The 22569-nt window shown below is 43.4% G+C and overlaps 1 protein-coding gene across 1 annotated transcript in view; it reads left to right on the top strand.

Moving 5' to 3' along the window:
* The window catches only part of RREB1 (ras responsive element binding protein 1), a 63557-nt gene that overhangs the window by 9317 nt on the left and 31671 nt on the right, over window positions 1-22569 (top strand). The window contains exons 5-6 of the mRNA XM_026044789.1: window positions 16388-16532; window positions 17681-17823. Coding sequence (XP_025900574.1) covers window positions 16388-16532; window positions 17681-17823 — 288 coding nt within the window. The remainder of the gene's footprint in view (window positions 1-16387; window positions 16533-17680; window positions 17824-22569) is intronic.

Raw genomic sequence — 22569 nt, forward strand, 5'->3', positions numbered from 1 at the left:
CTGCTTGTGAGACTTGATTCCAGGCCTCTCAGATGTTGATGAAGTTGCTTTGCTTCATGGAGTTTCCCTATATAGCAGCTCTTACAGTGCGGTGGCAGCAGGTCTGTCYGAATTGCCAGAGTGAATGACCTGTCCAAAAGAAGTAAATCTAGTTGAGAACCTTCTGATGACAAGACTGATTTTTTTTCTTTCTTTTTTTCTGTGATATCATTCTTAAAGTTATCACAATGGACTGCTGTACTTACTGACCTCATCAAAAAAGACGTTTGTTCATGCAAGGGAGATCCCTATTAAGGTTCTTTCCATCTGACAGGTGTTTGTTTGTATTTGCTCTTTGGAAGTCCTCCTTGTGTGGATACACACWGCAACACCTTAGTGGAGTGTTGCAAAAATCTGTCACTGAGCTCAACTGCGCTGAAAAAAAAGTGACTTCAGACCTGTGGCAGACACAATCCTGAGCCTACTGAAATAAGATAGTTTTACTAAAGGAGTGTAGAATGACAAGACTATGCTGCCAATTTTTTGCAGTGAATAATTTTTTCCTATTACTACAATAAAATAAAAAAATGAATCTTGAAAAACGAATCTTGCTGCTGAAGTAGAAAGAATGAATGTGCAAATAGGCAGATGAGAATAAATGCAAAGTGAAAGGAAATTCCTTTTCTGGAACTGTGACACACATGGAAGGAAGATGTTCATTTTGCCCACTGGGTACCTCCTTTGGAAACAGGTATTTCTAGTCAAAGACGGTCTGAAATAAATTCTCAAGTAGACACCTCAAACTCAGCTGTAGCATTGTGCCCCATGGTCTGCCAGTGCTGTGGATGAATGCCTTTCACTTCAGGTTCAAAGCTGCCCCAGATCCAAGAGCAAGGACCTGCTTGCCAGGTCCTGCCTTGTGTGCAGCTCCCACCAGTCTTCCTTGTGGTGGTATCATGCCTGTTCTTCAGCACCAGGTAGCCAGGGATGTGGTAATACAAGCCCATCTTTCTCTGATCTTGCTCACATTTCCTTTATTGCTACTTTTGTACTAAAATGCCTAAGTAGTGACAAGTACATGCCAAAACTAGAAGAGAACAAGAATTCTCATGTCCTTCCAGTAGTCAGGATAGTGATCTCCCTAGAGCATTACACAGGGTGGGTGGTTAGAGAAGTTGTGAGTTTAAACATAACATTATGAATGATCTGCTAAAGAATAAACATATCTTGTGAATGTCCTGCAACTCGCTATTTTCTCTATTTCTCTATTTTTAGTTTTCTTTATGATAAAGATATTCAGTGCAGAGCTGCATCTGGATGAAGAGAGAATATGTATATGCTGCATACATCCTCTTCTCTTTCTTCTCCTCCACCTCATTTTTTTTTTTGTTTTTTGTTTTTTGTTTTTTGTTTTTTTGTTTTTTGTTTTTTGTTTAAACCTGGACTTTTATCATTAGACCATTAGGGGAAAATATCCAATGTAGCTGTTGTGTCAAGGGAAATATTGTGCTATGGGAATGCTTACTACAGTTCAAGTAGAAGATGAAATTTCTGATGTGTTTTCCCATCATGTGTTAGCCTAGTGTAGATATTTGTTAGAGGAAAAAGGAAGGAGAGACTTGCTCAGGTTAGAATATATCAGTTTTCTTACACTAAATGCCTATAATCACCATAGAAAGTATTTTTTCTCCTTCCCCGTTTTTTTTTTTTTTTTCAATTGGAGAGGAAATAAAACTCTTGGGTTTTTTTTTTTTGTATTTGTTGCTCTTTTACATAATTACAAAAATATTTTGGCAATCATTTTGTAGAGAGGGAGCACTATTTTCTGCCTGTTTCTTCTCAGAGTTAGTCTAGCTGTGCTGGACTGTTGCGTGTACTCTTTAGCTGTTAAATTGATGCTGCCTCTCTCAGTACATGCAACACTTAATTTGCAAATGATTCGCATGAGTATAATGAGTCTCACATTTCTCTTTGCTGTGCGCCTTATCTCCTTGTCAATAAGTCAAGTTGAATGGGCATGGGATGGGATTTTCAATGGGTAGCCATATCTCAGAAACCTCTCATAGGAGCTGGCCATCCAGAAGGAAAGCTGTTTTTCACACTCTTCTGAGTCATCAGCTGCTGAACTCAGTGTCAGTGCCGAGTTCTCCTTCTTGAGTGCTTGAGGAGGGCTTTTGCAGTCTCACACAGTAGTTGAGAGATCCATCAGTGTCTGGGGTCTGTATCAGACACATGAATTACTCAGGAGATGGGGAATGGAGAGAATGATGGGTGGGGTTTTTTTTTGTTTATGTTTGGGTCTTTTTTTTTTTCGTTTATTTGTTTGAGCATGGAACAAATCTTCCAGTATTGGGAACTGATTTGGGGGTTTGGAGGGCTTGTTTTCTTGTGAGTTTTTCGGAATTTGGAGGAACAACGTAGATCGTAGTAATTAAGTTCAATGTTCTTGAGTAGCACTGAGGTGGGCAGTACATAAGAATATCTACTATTTAGGACATGCTATTCCTCACACTTTTATTCTAGGGACATGGTCCCCATAGCTTTCTCATGGTTACAGTAAATTGAAGTTGAATGTTCTCAGTTCTCCAGAAGGAACAAGCCGTATGGAAAGAGAGGGTTAATGGGTTTTCTGTAGCATACAAGGAACTGGGGATTTCCAAAGAAATGTCTCAAATCAGTGAACTGAGATTACAAAAGACTTTATCTCTCTGTACTGTCATTTTYGGTAGCTTTTTGGTGAGTTGAGCTATGAATTGTACCGATTCCAAGAGACTCTTTTGGATCTGAGCTCTTCCACCAGACAGAAAGTTSCAAGCTTCTTTCTGTATCTCTTCTGCCCCTGCGTTTCTGCAGATTGCAGGCAGAGATGTTAATGTGCTGCTGTGAGTTTTGTTGGTGGTGGTTGATATACTTTTAGCAAGGGATCTTAAGGCAGAGAAAAGATTGATTTGCACTCTGGTAGAACATACGTCAGACTTCAGGTGAAATAGGAGACCTTGAMACTGGGTGCTTCCTATTTCTGTGACAAAGAGTACTCTATACCTGTGACTTTAGAATCTCTTTTTTTTCGCACTGTCCAAGATGTGTTCTCCATGCAACTTCAAAATTTAGTAGCATAAATGCCAGAAGGGAAGTGAGAAATGTTCCTGCCAGTTTCCAGTGGATGCCTATTAAATGCTCTGTGATAAGTTTGAAATGAATAAGAAGGTAATATATGTATTTCAACCATAGCTTCACCAGTTCAGTGAAGTAAGTTCCAGTGTCCGTGGCCTGGTGTTCTCTGGGCAGTCTGTAAGTGTCACAATGCAAAATAGCTGAAATGTTTCACCTGAAACCAAAACCTCACAGGTTTATATCTTTTTTTTTGCCTCCTAATTTCTTCCCCCATACTTAGCAAAATTCTTCAGTATGGGTTTATCTCAGGAATAAATCCCAAAGTTTGGTGTGTGGGTTTTTTTTTTTTTTTCCTTTTTTTTCTTTTGGCACATGCAAAACACCACATGTAACAACCACATGCAGAACTCTTTGAAACTCAAATTGGAAGATCTGGATTGCAGAAGCTATGCTTTGAAGCATGCTTACAAAGAGTCCTATCAAAGAAGGTATTTCTTCTTTTAATTAAGAAGGCACTTTCATTCTCAATCTTATTTTCAGTGTTAGATAATTTTCCCCAACATTTTTTTTAATATGCTGTGGAGAGAATAACAGCTGTTTTTCTTATCAGGATATGGTGCTGTTCTGCTACTCAAATTAGGACTTTTTAGATGCTTGTGTGTGTACATGTTGCTGAAGGTTTTTTTTTTTTTTTTTTTTTTTTTTTTTTTTWAGCCTAGAAAATGCTGTGGAAGTGTAACCTACTAAAATTCGGAGCAGGCCATCTTCACTAGCAAATAAGGAGTGTACACTTAATGAAGATGGTAACATATTGGTTAGAGAATGCATATTGGATCCTTAAAAGGGACTAGGGATTGATATACACATACTTTGATTATTTCCCCACTCTCTTTAACGTGTATCTGCATTTCATGGTCAGGAATGCATCTAAGCTGTCTGYTACTTTGCAAATACCTACCATGCAGACTGACCTCAAGATCCTGCTAAAGCCATCMTTTCCCTGCATTCCACTCGTGAATTTATTGTGTTATTTATGGCTTTGGCCCACTTCCAGTTAGTTGTCTGGGCTTTGTAGGGTGCAGTGCAGTAACAGTGCCCAGCCTCTAGGTACCAATGGGATCTCTGCAGTGCAGAACGTGTACCCTGGCATTCACTCGAGATGGGAATTTTTGAAGGCAAAGCACAGCCAAATGCAATGATGAACTTTTTCTTTTTTTTTCTTTTTTCTTTTTTTTTTTTTTTCCCTCTCCTTCAGAAGAGAAACTGTTTTATTGCAACGTGGTTTGGTTTATGAAGGTTTGCAGGAATGCCCAAGTGGAAATATGGCACTAAACTTCGAGCAGTTTGGAGAACTGGAAGTATAAGATCTTGAAGCTAAAAACAATTCCTCAAAGAATGAAAATGATTGATAGTTTGCATGATTAAAAAGGTTGTGTTTTATTTTCTTGCAGAATAGAAATGTCTCTCTGGTCATCTCCTGAGGAGGTTTTATTTAAATGCATTTGGGCAGTGCTCTTAAATACAAAGAAACAGAACATATCATAGACTTTCAAATGTGTTCCTTATAGGTAGGGGTGATTTAACCACTTTTAGCTTGCTAGTAAAAGATAAGCTTCAGCAAATGCAAGTGCCCTAATTCTTGAGCAGGGATAATTAACACAGAGGACTAATTCCTGTTTCTAGGAGAAGTTAACTATAGATGTAGGAGACAACTGAGATGTGGTGCCTGTTTTGGGTTTCTTTGCAATTAAAAGCTCTTTCTAACATTTTGAATCTTGCATTTTATAAAGTTGTGGAAATGGATGGAGAGAGAGAGAGAGTCTCCCTCCTAGCGGCAGGTATATGGAAAGTAACTGGTTGGTATCCTGCTATGACCTCCATAAGAGAAAAGGTTGGCATTTTTTCTACAACAGCAGTTAGTCTGTTTTCTGGGTCTTTTAAATATAGAAGAAAATATTTTTACTGTTCTCAGACAGACACTTTTGGCTGTCTCAGTGTTGCTGAGTAAATTGTTCACCCTTCATAAGGATTTTGTACCAATCCCTTCTTTTTTATTATTTTTTTMTTTTTTATTTTTTTTTTATAATCTCAGGACACAGTTATGGTCATGGGACCCCTAAGAAATCCTCCATGAATACAGTGAGCTATAAGAGACTCTAAAGGAGCTCCTGTGTCTGAGTGCCCCTCCCTGTGAGCCGTAAGAGCCGCAGGGAGATGCCACGATACCAGAGGCACTGTGCACTGCTGGTAGCCTTGGACAGTATCCCCCCTCAGTTATCGTCGCAGAACAGCAAAGGAAGTTAACACAAAAACACTAGCACTGAGGTCTGATTAGCATCAAGAGAAGCAAGGAAGTGCCGAGCCGAGATTTATATGCTGACCTTAATTAGCTCTATTGTTCTGGAGAACTGAAGCGAGCGCAGTGAGCAGCACCGCGCTTGCCTCTCCACAGCTCCTCCGTACCTGGCTTAAGAAAGAAAAGGGTTCGGTGCACTTTTGAGGCCTCAATTTGGTGTAAGCTCTTTAAAAAAAAAAAAAAAAAAAAAAAAAAAAAAAAAGCCCAAACCTCTTGCACATGCTGTGGATTTTAGAGCTTTGACATTTCCAAATTAAAAAAAAAAAAAGGAAAAAAAAGGATGCCCTGTTGTCAGGAAGTTTAGGTTTCTGGTGTGAATTGTGCCAAGGGGAAGATGGGCTGCCATAGTGGAGCAACACCACCCTCCTCACGGGCAATAACATAAATCTCCGTGTAACAGAGTGCATTCAGTGTAGCTTAGTGCTGCTTTGTTGCCCATGTCACAGTTCAAATGAGCACAAGCCACTTGACAGATTAGACTCTAGTCGCAGCGCATATGGCTGTGTGAGACCTTGATGTTTCCGCCTAAGTAGCCTTACAGGAACATCACCTTCTTTAAGGGGTTAGTGTTCCCAGGGATGCACCTCCCCTTCCCAACTTGAAGAGCTGCAAAATAAACACAGGTCTTAGCTCAGCAAGCACTAGAAAACTCAGGTGATCTTTGCGGGGAGCTGAGGTGCTCCTCGCCGTTTGCCATAGCCATGACACTGCATGATTTTCCGAGATACTAGCTCTGGAGGTTAACATGGAATGTGCCACGTTGCCGGTATTTCAGTTGATATTCCTACTCGTGCCTCAGCTGGGTGATTCTGTGCGGAAAATGCTGATTGCTGAGAAAGTTTGTGTGTTAAGGTGATCCCCATATAGTCCTTTGTTCACATAGAACAGAAGCCCTTGCATCGCTTCTGCAGTAAGTGTGTGCTCAGTCTGTTCTTCCTTGTTGTCTGATGAGACTCAAAAGCCAAGTCCCAAAAGAGAATGAGGAAAAAGCCTCTCTCAAACTGTGCTTGTGGTTGCTGTCATTCCACCTTTAATGTATGTCTTCTRCCTTCACCTTTTCTCTCCCCTCCACTGCGGTACCTAACCTGCTCAACCTGTTCCCCTTCAGCGTGCTGGAACCAGCAAGCTGCAGAACATACCCCTGCTCAGGGTCATCGTTTGTTTTTCTTTTGCTTTTCTCCCCTCTTTTTAAAGCAGACTATTCATTGACAGTAGATTTTCAGGATTTCTTTGGAAACTTTTTCTGACTTAAAAAAAAAAAAAAAAAGAAAAAAGAAAGAAGGGAGTGGATGTAAGATATCTTGGGTATCTAGGCATTTGGGCTTAGCCAGGGCCTTTCAGTCACATTTTTGTGTCTGTGATGCTTACCTTGCAAGAGCTTCAGCAAGGATGGGTGCTGTAAACTGGCCGTGCTCTTATCCAGTTGGTAAATAAATAGCACAAAGTATACAAATACTTGGTCTTACTTGAGGGCATCTGCTGGTTTCTGACTTGTCCAAATTGCTCTTCTATCTCAAGTTTTTTTAAAACACTTTCAGAGTTTTTAGCAAGTCCTTACAGTCAGCTCTCCGGTCCTTCAGGTGGAAACCTGTCCTAAAGCAGAGGAGGCAAACCACTTCTRTGTGGTTTGTTTTTAGCATTGAGCTCATCTAAAAGTGCCATCTGCCTTGGCTTCAGACTGAGAGAGATGAGAGTGAGCTCTTTGGGATGGACTGCACTGAAATTCGYTGTGCTCTCGGGCGGAAGTTCCCAAACTCCCTGAATTCCACAGCGATTTCTGTTGATTCCTGTAAAGCCATGCGAGTCCTGCTGGGGCTCTGCTTCCCCCGGCTGCGCTTCACTGAACAGCGGCTTTGCTGCCCGCGCRTGCAGGGGATGCTGTGAGATCACAGTTGGTGAGGAAGCAGGGCCACATGTTCAGGAACAGGAGAGGAAATGGTCTAAACACGTGAAGCTTCTCCTGCTGCGATGCAGGCCTCGGCGCTGGGCAGAGCGCGCTGGAGCCGTGCGCGCCGCGATAACCCCGGCTTCCTCGCCCCTCCGGTCCCTCGGCCCCTATCAGGACAGCGCGAGAGGCTGTTCTAGCCGAGATGTGCCGCTCTTATCTGGCGCAGCTTCCTTGTCGGCGCTCCACGTGCGCTGCATCCCGGGCGCCGCTGCCGCYGTCTGTTTTTTCCTCCGGGAGCGGTGTGTGACGCAGCAGGCCCTGCGCTGCCCGTGTTGCTCAACAGCCGAGCGCGACAGGGCCRCAACTGGGCTAGGGCTCTGCCCCGTTTCTGGGAAGCAGCTGAGGGTTATGTTGGCGTGGTTGTTAAGGGCTGAGGTTTTGGGGAGAGACAGGACATACCTGGGATGGCTTCAACCGTGTTTACTCTCCAGGATAAAACCCCTTTTTTCCCCCCGCTTACGCCATCCCTTCTCTCTGTTTCTTTTCTTTTCCCTCCTGATGCTAACATGTAAAGCTGCTTTGACTGTTCTCACTGTCTAATAACACTTCCTTTTCTTTTAAAATGAAGTCTCCAAAGAAATCAACTACAAAGGCACTGGTTAAACTTCCATACTGTGATAACTGAAGGAGGTGTCTGAAAACCATGGGTTGCCAAAAAGATGAAACAAAACAGCAACTCAGAATGTCCTCATTTTTGATACATTGTTTTTAAAATACTATCCCTGCTTAATTTTCTTTTTGTCCGTAAACTTTTTATTCCAAGCTTACAAAGAGTCATAAGAGGCTCTGAAAGATCTTCTTTCTAAGCTGTCCCTTATTAAACAACCTCTTATGGCGTGGAGGTCTCCGAGCAGTATTTGGCGCTGTTAATTGGGGTCCCCGCTGAATTTGCTACAAACTGCATGCAGGCATTTTGGTGAAGTGATACTGGGAAGTTCACATTGCCTTTCTGTCCTCTTTTGCCATCTCTTATGCAAGATGTGATGAGAACTGCAAATGAATGCTTTCTTTTCCTGTCCTTTGGGAAGCTTTGCTTTAGAGGCATATTTTGAGTCACTTCCCTGCCACAGCATCATCAGGCAAATATTTCTCTCCTTTTCCTTTGAGGTGCTTTGAAACCTCTGGTAGAGAACAGGGGTATCTATGAGCTGAGATGGGAATGCAGTTGTATCAATCTAAGCTTGTCTGAACTTGCTGATTCTGCGTAGCAAGTAGTTGCTTAAATATCTGTGAATACAGCGTAATTATTCATGGTATTCTATCCCTTCCCTCCCCCTTTTGAATTTGTATGCCACCCTCTTTCTTCTCACTCCTGCTAAAAGCTTGCCTTTATCCCCACAGCAAAGCAGAATTTTGTTCTAGGATAAAAATACAAAATGGTTTGTGTGCATGTGTGCATATCATATATCCGTAGGTATCATGTATTGGCAGCTGCATGAGACTGCTTAAATTTGCAGGCTGCTCAGGGTAGCACAGGAAAGACACTTTCTGAGCTGTGATGTGAACATAGTCAGATGGCTTTCGCAGCCCCAGCGCCCTCAGGTAGATCTAAATGACRATGTTTATGTCATCCTCGTGATGCCGCCTGCCACCTGGCCGTAAGGTTATTTTGGCTTTGAGCCTCGTTGCGCTGGGAGATGGGCATTGCAGGGACACTTGCAGGGACACTTCAGGYACGTTGGCAGGGTGCTGCGGGAGGCAGCAGCCTGCAGGGCCTCGTGTCGGCGGCTGCGATGCCCCCACGGCACAAGGGGCCGGTTCCCTGGGCAGCCCTGGGGACACGGGCTCGCAGCGGCGGCTGGAGGCTCTCCTGCCGTGCCTGCCTGCGTGCAGACGTGCAGCCAAAATGAGTCAGCTCTTTCCAATCTGATCCTTCCTGGGACATGCTTGCCCCACCCTGCCCTTCTGATGGGATCGCTTCACTGTATTAATTGCAGTGGCTTTCTTATTAGCTTAGCCGTTGTGATGCCTTGCTGTGCAGCTTCTCTCTGTTTATCCCATGCTAGCATTAATCACTGCGTGTTTGGTGGTACTTGAAATCTGTTTTGAGATTTCTCCACGGTTTTAAGAGGGCATATCCCAAAATATTGACATTGCAATTCAATGGCATTGCAGTTTTTGTTGACTTGCTGCGAAGTGTACATGCCTGTCAGTCTAAGGGTTTTTTTTTTTTGTTTTGTTTTGAAGCTGCAAGTAGCAGACGAGTCAATAAGAAAAGACAAACAGAAGCTCTTCCAAATACAGATAGTGTCTGATTTGCAGAATTACTTGCATCTTTCTGGTTTCTGTGATTGCAGCTAGCAAGGACTGGGCAAATTGCCCTCTTAAGTGGCTGCTGTTGGTAATTAGCACTGGAAATACATTGTCGATACAGATTCTTTACATGTTTTAACAAACAAACAACTAACTAACTCTTTAACCCTGAGGCATAATGTTACTGTACTTTGGACTTAAGTTCCAGCCATATTCACAAGACTCTAGGAAGAAGGTTGGCATTTTAAGTGATCAGTATATTAAGTGACTGCACTTAAAAATGTTGCTGCTTCACTTTCTGTGCTTTCAGAAATTGCCCTCCAAGCATGTCTAGCAACAGAAGTGATGAAGAGAAGTCCTGTTTTTTCCTGCATTTCTCCATCATTTAGGCTGAAGACTTGCTAAGCAGAATGAGTGTTAAAGATGATGTGACCTCAACAAGCAGACTCTAATTTTGAAGGCTATTTTCTCTTAACTCTAAACTCTTTTTCATTACAAGAAAACTGAAAGAATATAGTGGATCAAATTTCAATCTTTCTTGCATGCATCTTGCACTCATTAGGTCTATTATCGTGGTACAAAGTTGAGGCTTAGACAAAGCAGACCTTTTTTATTTAAGTACAGAGGTGTTTGCTCATGTTCTGAGTGACAAGTATGCTCTTTACTGCTGATTAGAGAAAATATATTGATTCTTGAGAGATAATACTTACTTTTATTAGAAAATCACAGCATTAAGTGAAAGATCCAAAGGAAGATAACAGCAGAATAGGTAAAGCATTTGTGCCAGCTATATTGTCCTTAGGGCATCTGAACATCTCAGTCCTTCTGAGACTAACCTGGTGAACTTGAGTAGCTATTTATTGAAAAAAGAAAAAAAAAGARGTATATCATAAAGTAAAGCATGGAAGGTTCTTTTTTATTATTTGTTTATTCTTAGTCTGTAAATGGATGTGTGGCTTTCTCCTTTCTTYGGATAGACATAAGACGTATGAGTGTCACCTTCTAGAATTTGGTAGCAGACTGTTCAGAAATCCTGAGGGTGATGAGGAACAGCTGTGTGCAAAGTACAGTAGGTAGAGTATAGGGTACATCTAGTGGTAAAGTGAAGAAACTCCGAATAATATGTGGGTTACGAAGCCAGAACCAGAACCTGATCCTGTCAAGTGATCTCTCTGAACTGATAATGCCCAGATTCATTGGCCTTCCCACTGTGTTTTCACAGCAGTGGAGATGTGAGGGAGGAGGAGGGTGTTTATACACGCACTGAATCCTTGTGCTGAAGAATTAATCTTGATTTAGATCCTGGGACTTTCCCAAGCGGGCCTCAGTGAAATTGCCTGCTGCTCCCCCTCTGGACATGCTACTCCTCCTAATCAGACCTACCTGGCATAAACCTCCCTTGACAGAAAGCCAGCAGTTAGAAAGGAGGGAATTGAAGCCTGGACTGTGCTTGGAAGCGGTGCACACATCCCTCCTGTTCCTCATGCTTCTTGTGCCCAGACTGCTAAGCCAGGCAGCCCCCCTCTGTCTTGGGCATGAGAAGCAGGTCAGCAGCTGTGGCAGCCCAGGCTGCTAGGGTGCTTTGCTTTTCCTCCTGGAGCCAGCGATGAGCAATTCCCATGCAAGCTGTGGGATGCTGGTTCTCTGAGAGACGAAGCAGTGCTGATGGGCTGATCTGCATGCAAAGCAGGGCCTCCTGGTTTTGTTCGTTATTCGGTGGGACCCAGGAGCTGGGAGCAGCTGTGTTTTGCAGTTGCTTCTCTCAGGATGCATTTGACTCCTAGGTCTAGCCTTGAGCCAGCCAGTCAAAATCTTCCCACGTTCTGGCTTTGGCAATGGTGCTGCAGKCTGCCCTGCTTTGAGACCTCCAGAAAGCTTATATGATCAACATGCAAATCCTCTCTGCTGTAAGAAAAGGCCGCAGCCTTTCTGGAGATCCTGTTCAGACTGAGATGTGACCAGTAAAAGCTACATAGCAGTGCAGTGGGACACATGTTCTGTTTTTTTTGTTGTTGTTTTTTTGTTCTCTCCCCATCCATGCCATGAGTCACCTCCTTTAGGCACCACCATCCAAGGCAGAGGGGAAAGAAGTAAGGCACTTGTGTTCTGTATTTATTTATTTTTACGAAAGTCAGTGAAAAGTAGGGAAGTGTTCTTCACTTGTAACTGTTCTGTAGAGTGTTCGCCCGTATGAAGTCATAGTGAGGGCTAAAGGCTTTTTCTGTCTAGTTATTTAAAAATAAATAAATAAAGCCAGGGGAATTCTTGTACAGTGTCATCTTAGTCGCCATGTTCATGTGACCATTTGAGGGAAGAGTTGTGGCAGAAGAGGAAGACAATTCTCATAAAGAGGATGGAATAAATCAGTAAAGCAGTTGAAAAAATGGGGTTTTGTTGGAGGGCTTCCTCGCATGTGGTCGTAGCACAGTTGGATACTCTTGGCTCACCTGTGAAATTCTTTTTGTGAGGGGGTGGAGAGAGAACAGGAGGAGAACTTTYTCACATACAGCTGTGCTGCAAAAAGCCTAGTACGTAGCAAGTTATCTGCATTTTTTGCATAGCAGTTCTTAAACATGAGAGTTCAGTTTAGAGGTGGAACAGACCTTGTTTGGAAAAGACTTCATTTCCTCTTTCCATTTCAGGAATATTCCTTGCAAATTTCCRGTGTCTGGTCTCATCCTAAACAGAGCTGCAGCACTTTCTTTGAGAGATTAATCAAGACCAGCTAGCACTACAGGGCTAAGGAGTCATCCCTGGCATTCAGCTTCGTTTTTTACCTCCTTCATTTCATCCTGCTAATATTAATTGCATTTTAGTGTTCCACCTTGAGTACTGTCCAAGTCTGTGCGTACCTGCATGCATGCTGGGACATTTCTAATAGCGCCCATATGAGGTGCAGATTTCGGAAGGACTTTATGCATTCCCTCGCTCCTTCACTGCTTTGTGCTGCTCTGTAGGATGGCACAGAGCCATAATTCATTGACTTAATTTAGAAGAAAGCAACGTTTCATCAGCCATGGCTCTGGCTCTCTTCTGAGCTGAAGTAGTTGTTGCTGAAGAGCTGCTTGGCACATGTTATTGTAACTTGGATCTGTGGCTGTGAACATCATTTTTCCTGTGCATCTCCTTTTCTATTTTATTTTATTATTTTATTTTATTTTATTTTATTTTATTTTATTTTATTTTATTTTATTTTATTTTATTTTATTTTATTTTATTTTATTTTATTTTTCACTTCCACATTTAAAATGTCAAGGGTTTGCCTTTACATTTCAGAACTGAAGAGTCTTATATCAGTTTCCTTTATTGCTGTGGATACTGCAAGCCAGACCAATTTATGATCCTGACTTTCATATTAATCATTTGCCAGTGCTGTCAGGYCAAATAGTCACAATGGGAAAGCAACTTTTAAGCACAGCTTTGTTCCTGTTCTCCTTATATCTTGGCAGGCTAAATAGTGAGGATGAAGGTTTTCAGTGTTACTTTAAGATCTAATCAAAGCAAAACCTTTTAAAGCAGGATAAGGCAACACAAATACTGTTGTGTTGCTCCCCCCTCCCCGCTTTAATTATAGTTAGGAAACTTTTTAAATAAAAGGGGTTCTGGTGAAGGAAGTGTTTAACTTTAAAAGAAAAAGTTGTGGGTATGGATGCAACTTGGCATCTGCTGCAGTTCAAGCCAAGCTGGGTGATAAACGCTTTCTCAGGCGGAATGACATCCCCCTTGCAAAGTTAAAAAGAGAGATGAAGATTGTGCCTATCCTTTGTTCTGTTTTCCTTTATCTTCCTGCTTATCTTGGGTTGCAGCTCGAGTAATCTCTTTCCTCTCCACCCTTGACTTGATGTAGGGAAACCCGCTTAACCTGCCAAAGGAATAAACCTGCTCCCTGTGGTGGCTGTAACGTGGACAGGCTGTGACCCTCCTTGAGAGCTCTGGAACTTGCTGCTTTGGTTGCAGGGTTGTTTTTTCGCTTTGTTCCCCCTGCGCCCTCCCTTGCTGGTTGCAGGAGGGAGCTATCACTGTGTCTGTGATATTTGACCTACACAGTAAAAGTCAAAGGTGCAGATGGGGTGTCTTCCTGTTTATAGCTCAATAGCTCAGGCCGCTTCCTTTCAAACGTGCAGAGCTGAGACCTGAAGGGGTTCCCACATTCCTCGCAGTGGGCCCGGCTCCTGCGGCGGCTCCTGCGGGCCACGGCAGGAGCGCGCGCGGCAGCGCAGCAGGGAGAGCTGGGGCTGCCACCAGATGCAGCGTGACCCAGCGCTGTCGTGTTGCGCCCAAATTAGCAAGCCCTGCTTCGCTAGCATGTGCTGCAGTGCAAATGTCGCTGCTTTGGGGGCGTGCAGGAGCCGGGGTGTTTGCACGCGCTGGGTCGTGCCCCGTGGAGGTGCCAGGCTGGGCTGCTGCAAGCCTGGAGATCTCAGCAGTTCCTCCTGTTCGTGCACTGTGGATGTGCCATCACAGCCTTTTTYGAGGAGGAGCAGCTTCACTGAAACACACACATTTAAACAGATGGGAGAACAGCAGGAGGACCTAGCCCTAAGGAAGCTCTTTTGCATGGGAGTTACTGAGCGGGAATTTCGTATGCTCATTAATGACAGAAAGGCAACTTTAAAAGAACACAGAAAAAAAAATACTGTGGGGAAGGTGTTTTTGATTTTTGTTTGTCTTCTGGGTGAATATGACTTTGTGTGACTGCCTTTGCTCTCTGGCTGTCTGAGGAGTAACTGGCCGAGCAATGTAAGCTATGCATCAGCTGGGCTGCCAGAAGTTAAGCAGGCAGGTCCTGTGTGTCTGCCTGTGTCTGGGGTAGGGAGGACAGACAGGCACATGCATAATACTGTATCTCACTTTCAAGAGCTCATCACAACTTGGAAAGCAGTTTTTACCAAAAACACAACTCATAAGAACACCTTTCAGGTTTTGCTTTGCTTAAGAAACTGGATACTACATTTTTGGCTTGCTGTTGTTCCCAGTTTCCTTTCAAGTTCATCTTCAGCCATTGTTCATGGAAGTCCTTTGAACAAATAGGCTGGTTTCTTTTTTATTATTCTAGCATGAATGTAGGCAACTGCACTTAACATAGCAGGCTCTGGAATTGGTTTATCTGGCATGAGAAGTCAGAGCAGTGCCCGTAAAATAATAAGAAAATGAAAAAGAGCCTAGAAGGTGATGCACTACAATACCTGTAGAATTTGCTGAGGTTTTTTATCAGTTGCTATTGGTGTGTTGTGTTGTAGGGCTACCCCAGGGCTAAGGAAGGAGAGTGCACACAACTCTGAGACCGTATCAGCCCTCTGTCTTCTCCCTGTGCCCTTTATAACCGAGAGAGCCAGTTCCTCTGAGGTTAAAGCTTCCTTTTGATCCCAGCCAGGTGTTTGATGGGAAGGAGGTCAACACAAATGCAGGAGCATTTCCGCCTGTGCTGTGAGGTGCACAGAGATGTTCTCCCCTCCTTGAACCCCTGCCCTCGTGTGACAGGCACATAAAACTGTGTGTCCCCCATTGGCTTTAGGGGAGTCTGACCACGGGTCAGTTTGGTCCAGTGTCTTATCTTGAAGCATCATGTCCTTGGCATCCAAAACTGAAATTGATTTTATGTCATAACACTGAGGCAGTTATGAGGACTCGCCTAGATTACAACATTCTCTCGTGTTTGAACATGATAGCAGGCAGTCGAGTTAAGTGACACAGTCCTCGGCTGAGTTGGTGGTGTGACTTCTGGAGGAGTGCGACTAAATGCCATCAACATTGTTTCTCTTGTCCTGCTTTGAAATTGCTCCTCTGGACAAACTGTCCCCTGCGCACTGATTTTTAACTATTATTAGTAAAAATTTCYATTGCACTTGAAAGATCTGGAAAAAGTGCTGTTTGGAGAGAGGGAAAACCAAAATGAAAAGGTGCCACCTGAGCTTTGAGTGCTCGGAAGGAGCAGCAGAGGGAGGACACCTTTCATCTAACTGAGCGGAACTGGAGGAGAGTGTCTTCCTCTGACTGCAGATACAGAAGACTGAGAGGCCTGTGGATCAAGTATGGAAAAATTCAGGGCGTTGCTTTTTGGGCTGTTCTGTCCCTCATTTGACATCCAAGAACCAGAGGCATGTTAGATTTGTATCACTGTCTGCTGCTGTTCAGTAACACAACTATGTTTATAGAACTTCAGACCTTTTGAAGACTTGTGCTCTACAGAACTTTTTTGCCCCTTTTCAGTTTCTTTATGATAGAAATAGTTGTTTTGTTGGTGTTGGGGGATTGTAAACGTGTTTTGACAGTATGGAGTTTAGCAGCTTAGCAGCATTCACAAATACATCTTGACCTCAAGCTAACAACTTTTAGTTGTGATTGGACTTTGGGGTGCACCAATATGCTGAATTAAGGATAAGAAAGAGAAGACTACATGTATTTAGGAAGTGCTGCTGTAACAGCACTTAGGAACAGCACTTTAGGAAGTGCTGCTGTAACAGATCGATATATACTGATCTATATGGGGTGCAGTCTGAAATAAGAAGAGGAGAGCAAACTAAAGACTAGACACGACTTTGCATTGAGAGGAGTGGATGCTAAGCTTTGAGGGACATTTCTTCTCTATTAGACTGCCACGCTGGGCTGTGTTGTGATGGGGGATGCACGCAGTGCACATAGGGCCAGAGGCAGCAGGTATTGGGGTTAAAATGTACATGAACTTCCGAGCCCTGATGTGTGTGTTGAAAGACTGTCGTCTTCTCTGTCCTGCTCAGGCACATGAAGATTCATGAGAAGGACCCAAACAGCACGGCCAGCGCGACTCCCCCGTCTCCGCTGAAGCGGCGGCGATTGTCGTCTAAACGGAAACTTAGTCAAGATGCTGAGACAGACAGAGAGGAAAGGACACCTGCAAAAAAGGTTCTGTACAGAGCACGAAACAGAAGACTTTCCTGCCTGCCTCCTAAACTTTGAGCTCGCTCTTGTATCTGTGCAGATGGCATGAAAAAAAGAAAGTGGTCTTGTTACAAACCTGTATATTTCAAGATACCCTTCCTGTGTAACTAATAGTGTGTTCTAAGGTTGAGATCAAATTTCTAATTCCAGACCTCAAAAGAATTTCAGCTTTTTATATTTTTTCTCTTATAATTTGTGTTGTATAGTTAATATTGGATGAGAAGAGGAAGAACTATTCCTTCAGCACTGCAATTTTCCCTGAGTGTTTTTTTTTTTTTTTTACATTTAGCTGAAAGCAGTCTTGCAAGATAGTGATTTAAACTGTCAAAAACAGTCTTTGATTCAAAAGCAGAAATGACTTAAGTTTGGAAGTTTTGGTTTTTTGATCTGGCAAAAAAAAATTATAGTGTATTTTATTTTCTTAGTACCATAACGCTGAATTACAAGAGATGGAGAAATAACCAAAAAATATGTATTTGAAAGATAGAAGTTTCCATAGGGTTTTGTTTATGAAATATTCTGTTACATTTCTGTCATTTATACAAAATGTATGGCAACTGCTGAACTTAACCTTTCTGCCTACAATCTTTAAATCGCAAAATAGTAGCAACTGAACCTAGTCCAGTATCCCTTGTTTCTGTGCATGGTTTTCTTCCTGTAATCAGAAGACGGCTACGGAAAATGTGCAGAAGTTCACTGCTTTTCCATGGACTGCTCGAGTTAGTAGTTGGCAGTAACTCAGTGGCATAAATAATTTAGGCTGACAGCCTGCCTGGGTTTCTGAAGGGGGAGGGATGCTAATTTAGTGACATATAAGCATGCAGGTTTATAAGTTGTTCATATCACAATTTCTTGTTAAAACTGTATGCATGACTTAGCTAAACACTTTTATCTCTTTGGAGCATCCTCCTCTGCCATGCATGTTTTCCGCACATGTAGTCTCTGTTCCTCAACCTCTCCTTGATGAAATGAAGTCATTTCTGGTAGCCTGCAGYAAAGTGTATAGGCTGCTTTGTTTTTAAGAGGACTCTGAGTGGATTGCACATTTGCTTTTGTTGCTTAAAATTCACTTTAGTGAGTTTTTCTGTTTTTTTTTTCTTCTCTCTCTGAAGGTTGTTGAGGACTCTCAGTCCGGTGAGGGGGATAGGAAGGCTGAGGAGGAAGTTTATCATTGTCCATTGTGTTTCAAAGATTTTTTTTGCAAGTATGGACTGGAGTCCCACATGGAGACGACACATCCAGATAACTCATTGAGGTAAGAAACAGGCCTGAGAGCRTTTCTGGTCAGCAGATGGCCTGAGGGAGCCTGCTGAGGAGGGAGGAGACATCTCCCAGACCTGCTATATGACCCTCTTGCTAATTCAGACTGTTTTCAAGATGCTTCTGCCTCATCTTGTGTCACCTGCGTGCTTTTAGACTTAATTTTAGTACTTTTGTAAGTATAGGAAATCTTGCCAGCCAGTAACTTGGAATGTCTTTGGAGGAAATGAGAGTGACCCCTTTTCATCCCCCAAGCACATTCTAGTTGTTACACAAGACTGTATATATATGTATGTTTTTTTGGTTTTTTTTTTGAACATCTTGAAATGTCAGGATGCTTAAAACATGAAGAGAATCTTGATTAAAATTATTTAGGTACATGTATGTGATTTTTTGAATGGGAAAAAGAACGCAGCTGGATACAAATATTTGTCATGAGAGTGAGTGAAGATGGATGAGCTTCTGGTTCCACCTTTGCAGTAAAATCTGTTATGTTTTTCTGCCTGTTGAGGTTAAGGAATGTTTTGGATTTTGGCTTAAACCAGTTTCTCTTAACAAGGAAAAATTAGTTATTAATTGTTTGGGAAGGTACTTAGGTTTTCTGTTTTGGTTCAAGTAATTGCTCCTGGGACTCCTGATGCTTTTTTACTTCCTGTTTTTCACCATAGGAAAAGGTAGAGCCAGATACATGAAGATACAAACAAGATACCTCAACTCTAGTTTAAACATGTAGAAGAATTGCAATTTAAGACAATTAGTTTATTCATATACACAAGCTTCTTGTCTGTGTTATACAAGCTCATTTTAGGAGAGGGGTTTGGAATTCAGCATCCTGAAGTGTCAACATACTGTTCCTGCATATATTTTCATAGTAGAATGAGATGGAGAGGAGCTGGAGTTAAACTTTTGTATTAGAGAGCCTTAGAAATTATATGCAAAACCATTCTTTGGGGAAGAAAAGTTGTAACTGTCAAATTATTGGAGGGAGGACTTGGAGAGCTCTTTCCTAAACTTAGTCTAAGAAATAGAAGTTAATTAGATGGGATTTGCTGTTTCTGAAGCAAATTTGTTATATTTTCCTTATTTTCATTATAGTGCAAAACTGGAAAAGTTATTTGGTAGATCTCTATAGCCTAGGAAAGGGAGGCTAAGCATTCTTTTTCCATACAATACACTTCAGAGACGGGAGTTGCCATATTCTACTTAGCCTGATGTTAGTCTTGTTTTTTTGAGCTTTTGTGAAGATGGAATCAGCTGGATTCTCTTGTTTTACATGATGGATAAAGATACCAGAACAGATCCCCTTCTTGCTTGGCAGCATTGTACTCTGCTGCTGCAAGGCAAAAAGAGATTGCCTGCAGAAGCACACTGTTCCCCTTGCACAACTCTTTCTTAGGAGACTTGCTTTTGGATAACCTTCTCCTGAAATGGATTTTGCTACCCATAGTTGTGTTGAGCAACAAAGACTGAAAAGTGTCTCAAAATCGAGGCCACGATTGTCAGGCTCTGTGGGCATGAGTTAAGGGCGGTGCTGGGATTTTGGGATGTCTTTATGGGCTTGTCTAGACGATGGTGAGGGGGATTTTATCAAATGTTTGCTTTAGCAATTTAAGACATGTCAGTGGAGATAGGGCAAAAAAGGGAGCTTGACAAGAGAACAAGGCTCTCCCTAGACAGCTAGCATGTTCATATTCAACTTGCCCTGCCTATCTGGTTTAAAACACACCTTTTGTCCTACTCTAGACAAGTCAAATGACACTGCCTGCTTGGCCTAGCCTAGAAGAAAATCCTCTGGTAAGCAGGGTAGTTTGTGCTGTTGTTAAGGTGACTGTTTCAACACAAAAGGAGGCCATAAGTAGAAAACTTTGGCAGCTGGAGGCTGTAATTCTTGATTTGTTTGTAGGATTCAACAAAATAGGCCCAGTGTGGCACACAATTTTCAGCTCTAAGTTAATGTGACTTTAATGTAATTGAAGTGGCTCCTCTTGGTGACGCTTGTAGGTGTTTTTTTGAGTGAAAAAAAAGTGATGGAAAGAGAAAATATTGCTAGAATATCAGAGCAAGAGGCATGTATGCACGGGTGTGTTTTGTGGTGGGAAAGCAAACTGGAAAATGTTAGAAGGCTTTCATCAAATCCTGATGTTTCCTTGTTGTAGCAAAATGAGAAGGAAGAACTTACGTAAGTTTAAAAACAAAGAAAACAAAATCTGTAAAAGTAGAGTCCCTTGATCAGGACTCGTGTGGCAGGGATCAGATGTTGTGAATCCCAGAGCCGGATGCCCTGGCAGTTGTTTTGCAGCTACCGCTTTGGGTGCCCCAGCACAGCTCATTTTTACTGATGCTCCTTCAGCCCTGTTATGGGGCAGCACAAGCACCTGCCTCCCTAGAGCTGCCCCAGGTTAGGATAAAACTGACTCTGCAGTGCACAGGTGTGTATTGCCTTGAGGGCGCTGCTGCCCTCCCTCTAGGGCTACACCCCCAGCCAGCAGCCAAGTGGCTGCTGAGGGATGCAGGAGCTTCCCTGTGCTCCTTTAATCCTGCCGTTGTGGCACTGTTGTGCAAACGCGGCTCGGAGCGGAGCGGCTGCCTGTCCCGGCCGCCCCGCTCAGCACAAGCAGACGAGGTAGTGCCTGGTGGCCCCAGCATCAGCCTGTGACCGGCTAATTTCCAGGGCTGGGCCTTTGCCCTCCCAGATACCATCAAATGAGCAACTTCTAAGTCACGGGGTTAGCTCCTCAGAGCRGGATGAAAAGGCATCCCGCATGGCCATGCTCCTGAGCGCCGCTCTCTCCTGGTGAGGCAGGAACCCCCATTGTTTACTGAGGGCAGAATAAACAATGCCTAATCCAGCGATTGTGCCAGAGAGGGGCTCCCCGCTTGGGAGGGGACCTCTCCATCATGTAAAATCCTAGATCACGCATCCTTGTCTCTTAATTAGGCCGAGGACTGCCCTTCTCCAGGGAGTAATAATAGGACCCTTTGTCACACTAACAATAGGCCGTGGCACTGGGGGTCCTTCACAGCATTAACCTCCCGGCCAGGCTCTGTCCCTGCACAGCCCGGGACCGGCACCCTAATTAGCCATGTTTGTAGCCCCAGTGATGCCACTCGCTGTGGGTGGTGGCACGACAGCACCTCCCAAGCCCTGCGCCTCCCTACCTGGCCGGGTAGGGAGCGTGGCCGGCTCCCCACGGCCAGGGCCTCCGGCCACCATCTATTTTGGTGAGTTTCTGCCCGAGCGCTGATATAATTAGCAGAGCCCTGGCGAGGCGGCTGCGCGTGGCCAATAGGGAGGAGGAGAAGCCTCGCGGAGCGGGATAACTTCTCTGGAAAGTTTTGCGGCTCTGGGTTGCTGTCAAACATGGTAATGTGCTTGTAAAGGTCACCTGACAGACAGCTCTGAGCAACACCAGCAGCCCCGGGAAAGGAGGCGTGAGGATTTCCTGAGGAGAAACCTCCCGAGGCGCTCCGTGAGGTTTCTCTTCTTTCCTTTGGCAAGTACAATGGAACAAGCTTAAAGGAAAACGTGTGGCTTTAAAAGAAAGAAAAAAAAAGTCTGTACACCATAAAATTCCTCTGTTGGTTTCGCTGTAACCAAAGCATACCTTTTATATTTCCTCTCCCCCTCTCCTCCAGAAGGTTTTCTCCAGTACTCCCTGTACCAATGGCTCAAGGTTTTAGTTTTATCCTTCCATGCAGTAACAGGGAGACATTCCTTCTGCTTCTCCTGCCCGTGTATCTTTCTGCGGAGCGGAGAGAGGTGTGGATAACGTGGCGCTTATCGCCTTTCTTAGGGACATGTTTSAACATCAGCCCGTAGCAAGGAAAGCGTGTACGGTTTCAAACAAAATAAAGCTTGCATCTTAGTGAGTGTCCAGAGGGCTTTTTGATCATATTTATTTCACCAGGTCATTGCTTTTAATGACACGATTTGGTTTTGCTGACTGTTTTTCACAGAAGCCTAGCAGAGAGAAGAAAGAGAGAGATTACAGGGTGTGAAAGACACTGCCTCGTCCCTGAGTTGGCTGAGTAACCAGTGCCAGTAGCTGCCTACTGTCATGAATGGATTCAAGGTGGATGAAGTTTTCCAGCCTTTTACTGAGCGTGTCCAAACAGTGATATAATATATTAAGCTTTGTAACTTGCCAAATCCTGGGCATATTTTCACAAGGACAGCAAAAGCTGTTCTCTCGCCCCAGGATAAKGTGCTTCTGTAGAGTTTCAAAACAAAACCAAAAGCCACTCACAGTCTACCTTGTTCTTCAAAACAGCTTACCCAAGTTTTGCTGAAACTTGTAAAGTCAGATTGGCTTGAGGTTGAACGCCACCATGGAAGGCTGTTGTTTTGAACAGCTAAATTGGTAGACACGTAGCAGCAGAAAAATTCAGGTGCTTGAAAGGAAARTGTCGGGAAGACATCCTGGCTGTCGGTGCTTGTTGTCTTCTGCCTCCAGTTTTGCAAGAATAATCACTCTTGTTTCTGAAAAMGCTGTCTGGTTGCGAAGTGCTGCTCTGAAGAAAATTGGACAATTTAAATGCCCTRAATGAGGGCAAATTGTTTTACAAAATGCCACGTGCAACTTGCAATTCAGTCAGGTTGGTCAGCGCACTCCCCACTTCRCCTCCACATCCCCCTTCCTCACTGCATGGTGTCAGGTGGTGAGATGCTGCAGGCCATTTGGACCTATATCACAGTATTAGCTGTTTTAGCTGATGCACATTTAAGTCTAAAAGTTGAGTC

This window comes from Nothoprocta perdicaria, unplaced genomic scaffold, assembly GCF_003342845.1.
Source record: "Nothoprocta perdicaria isolate Ctin4 unplaced genomic scaffold, notPer1 scaffold_382, whole genome shotgun sequence".
Classification (NCBI taxonomy): Eukaryota; Metazoa; Chordata; class Aves; order Tinamiformes; family Tinamidae; genus Nothoprocta; species Nothoprocta perdicaria.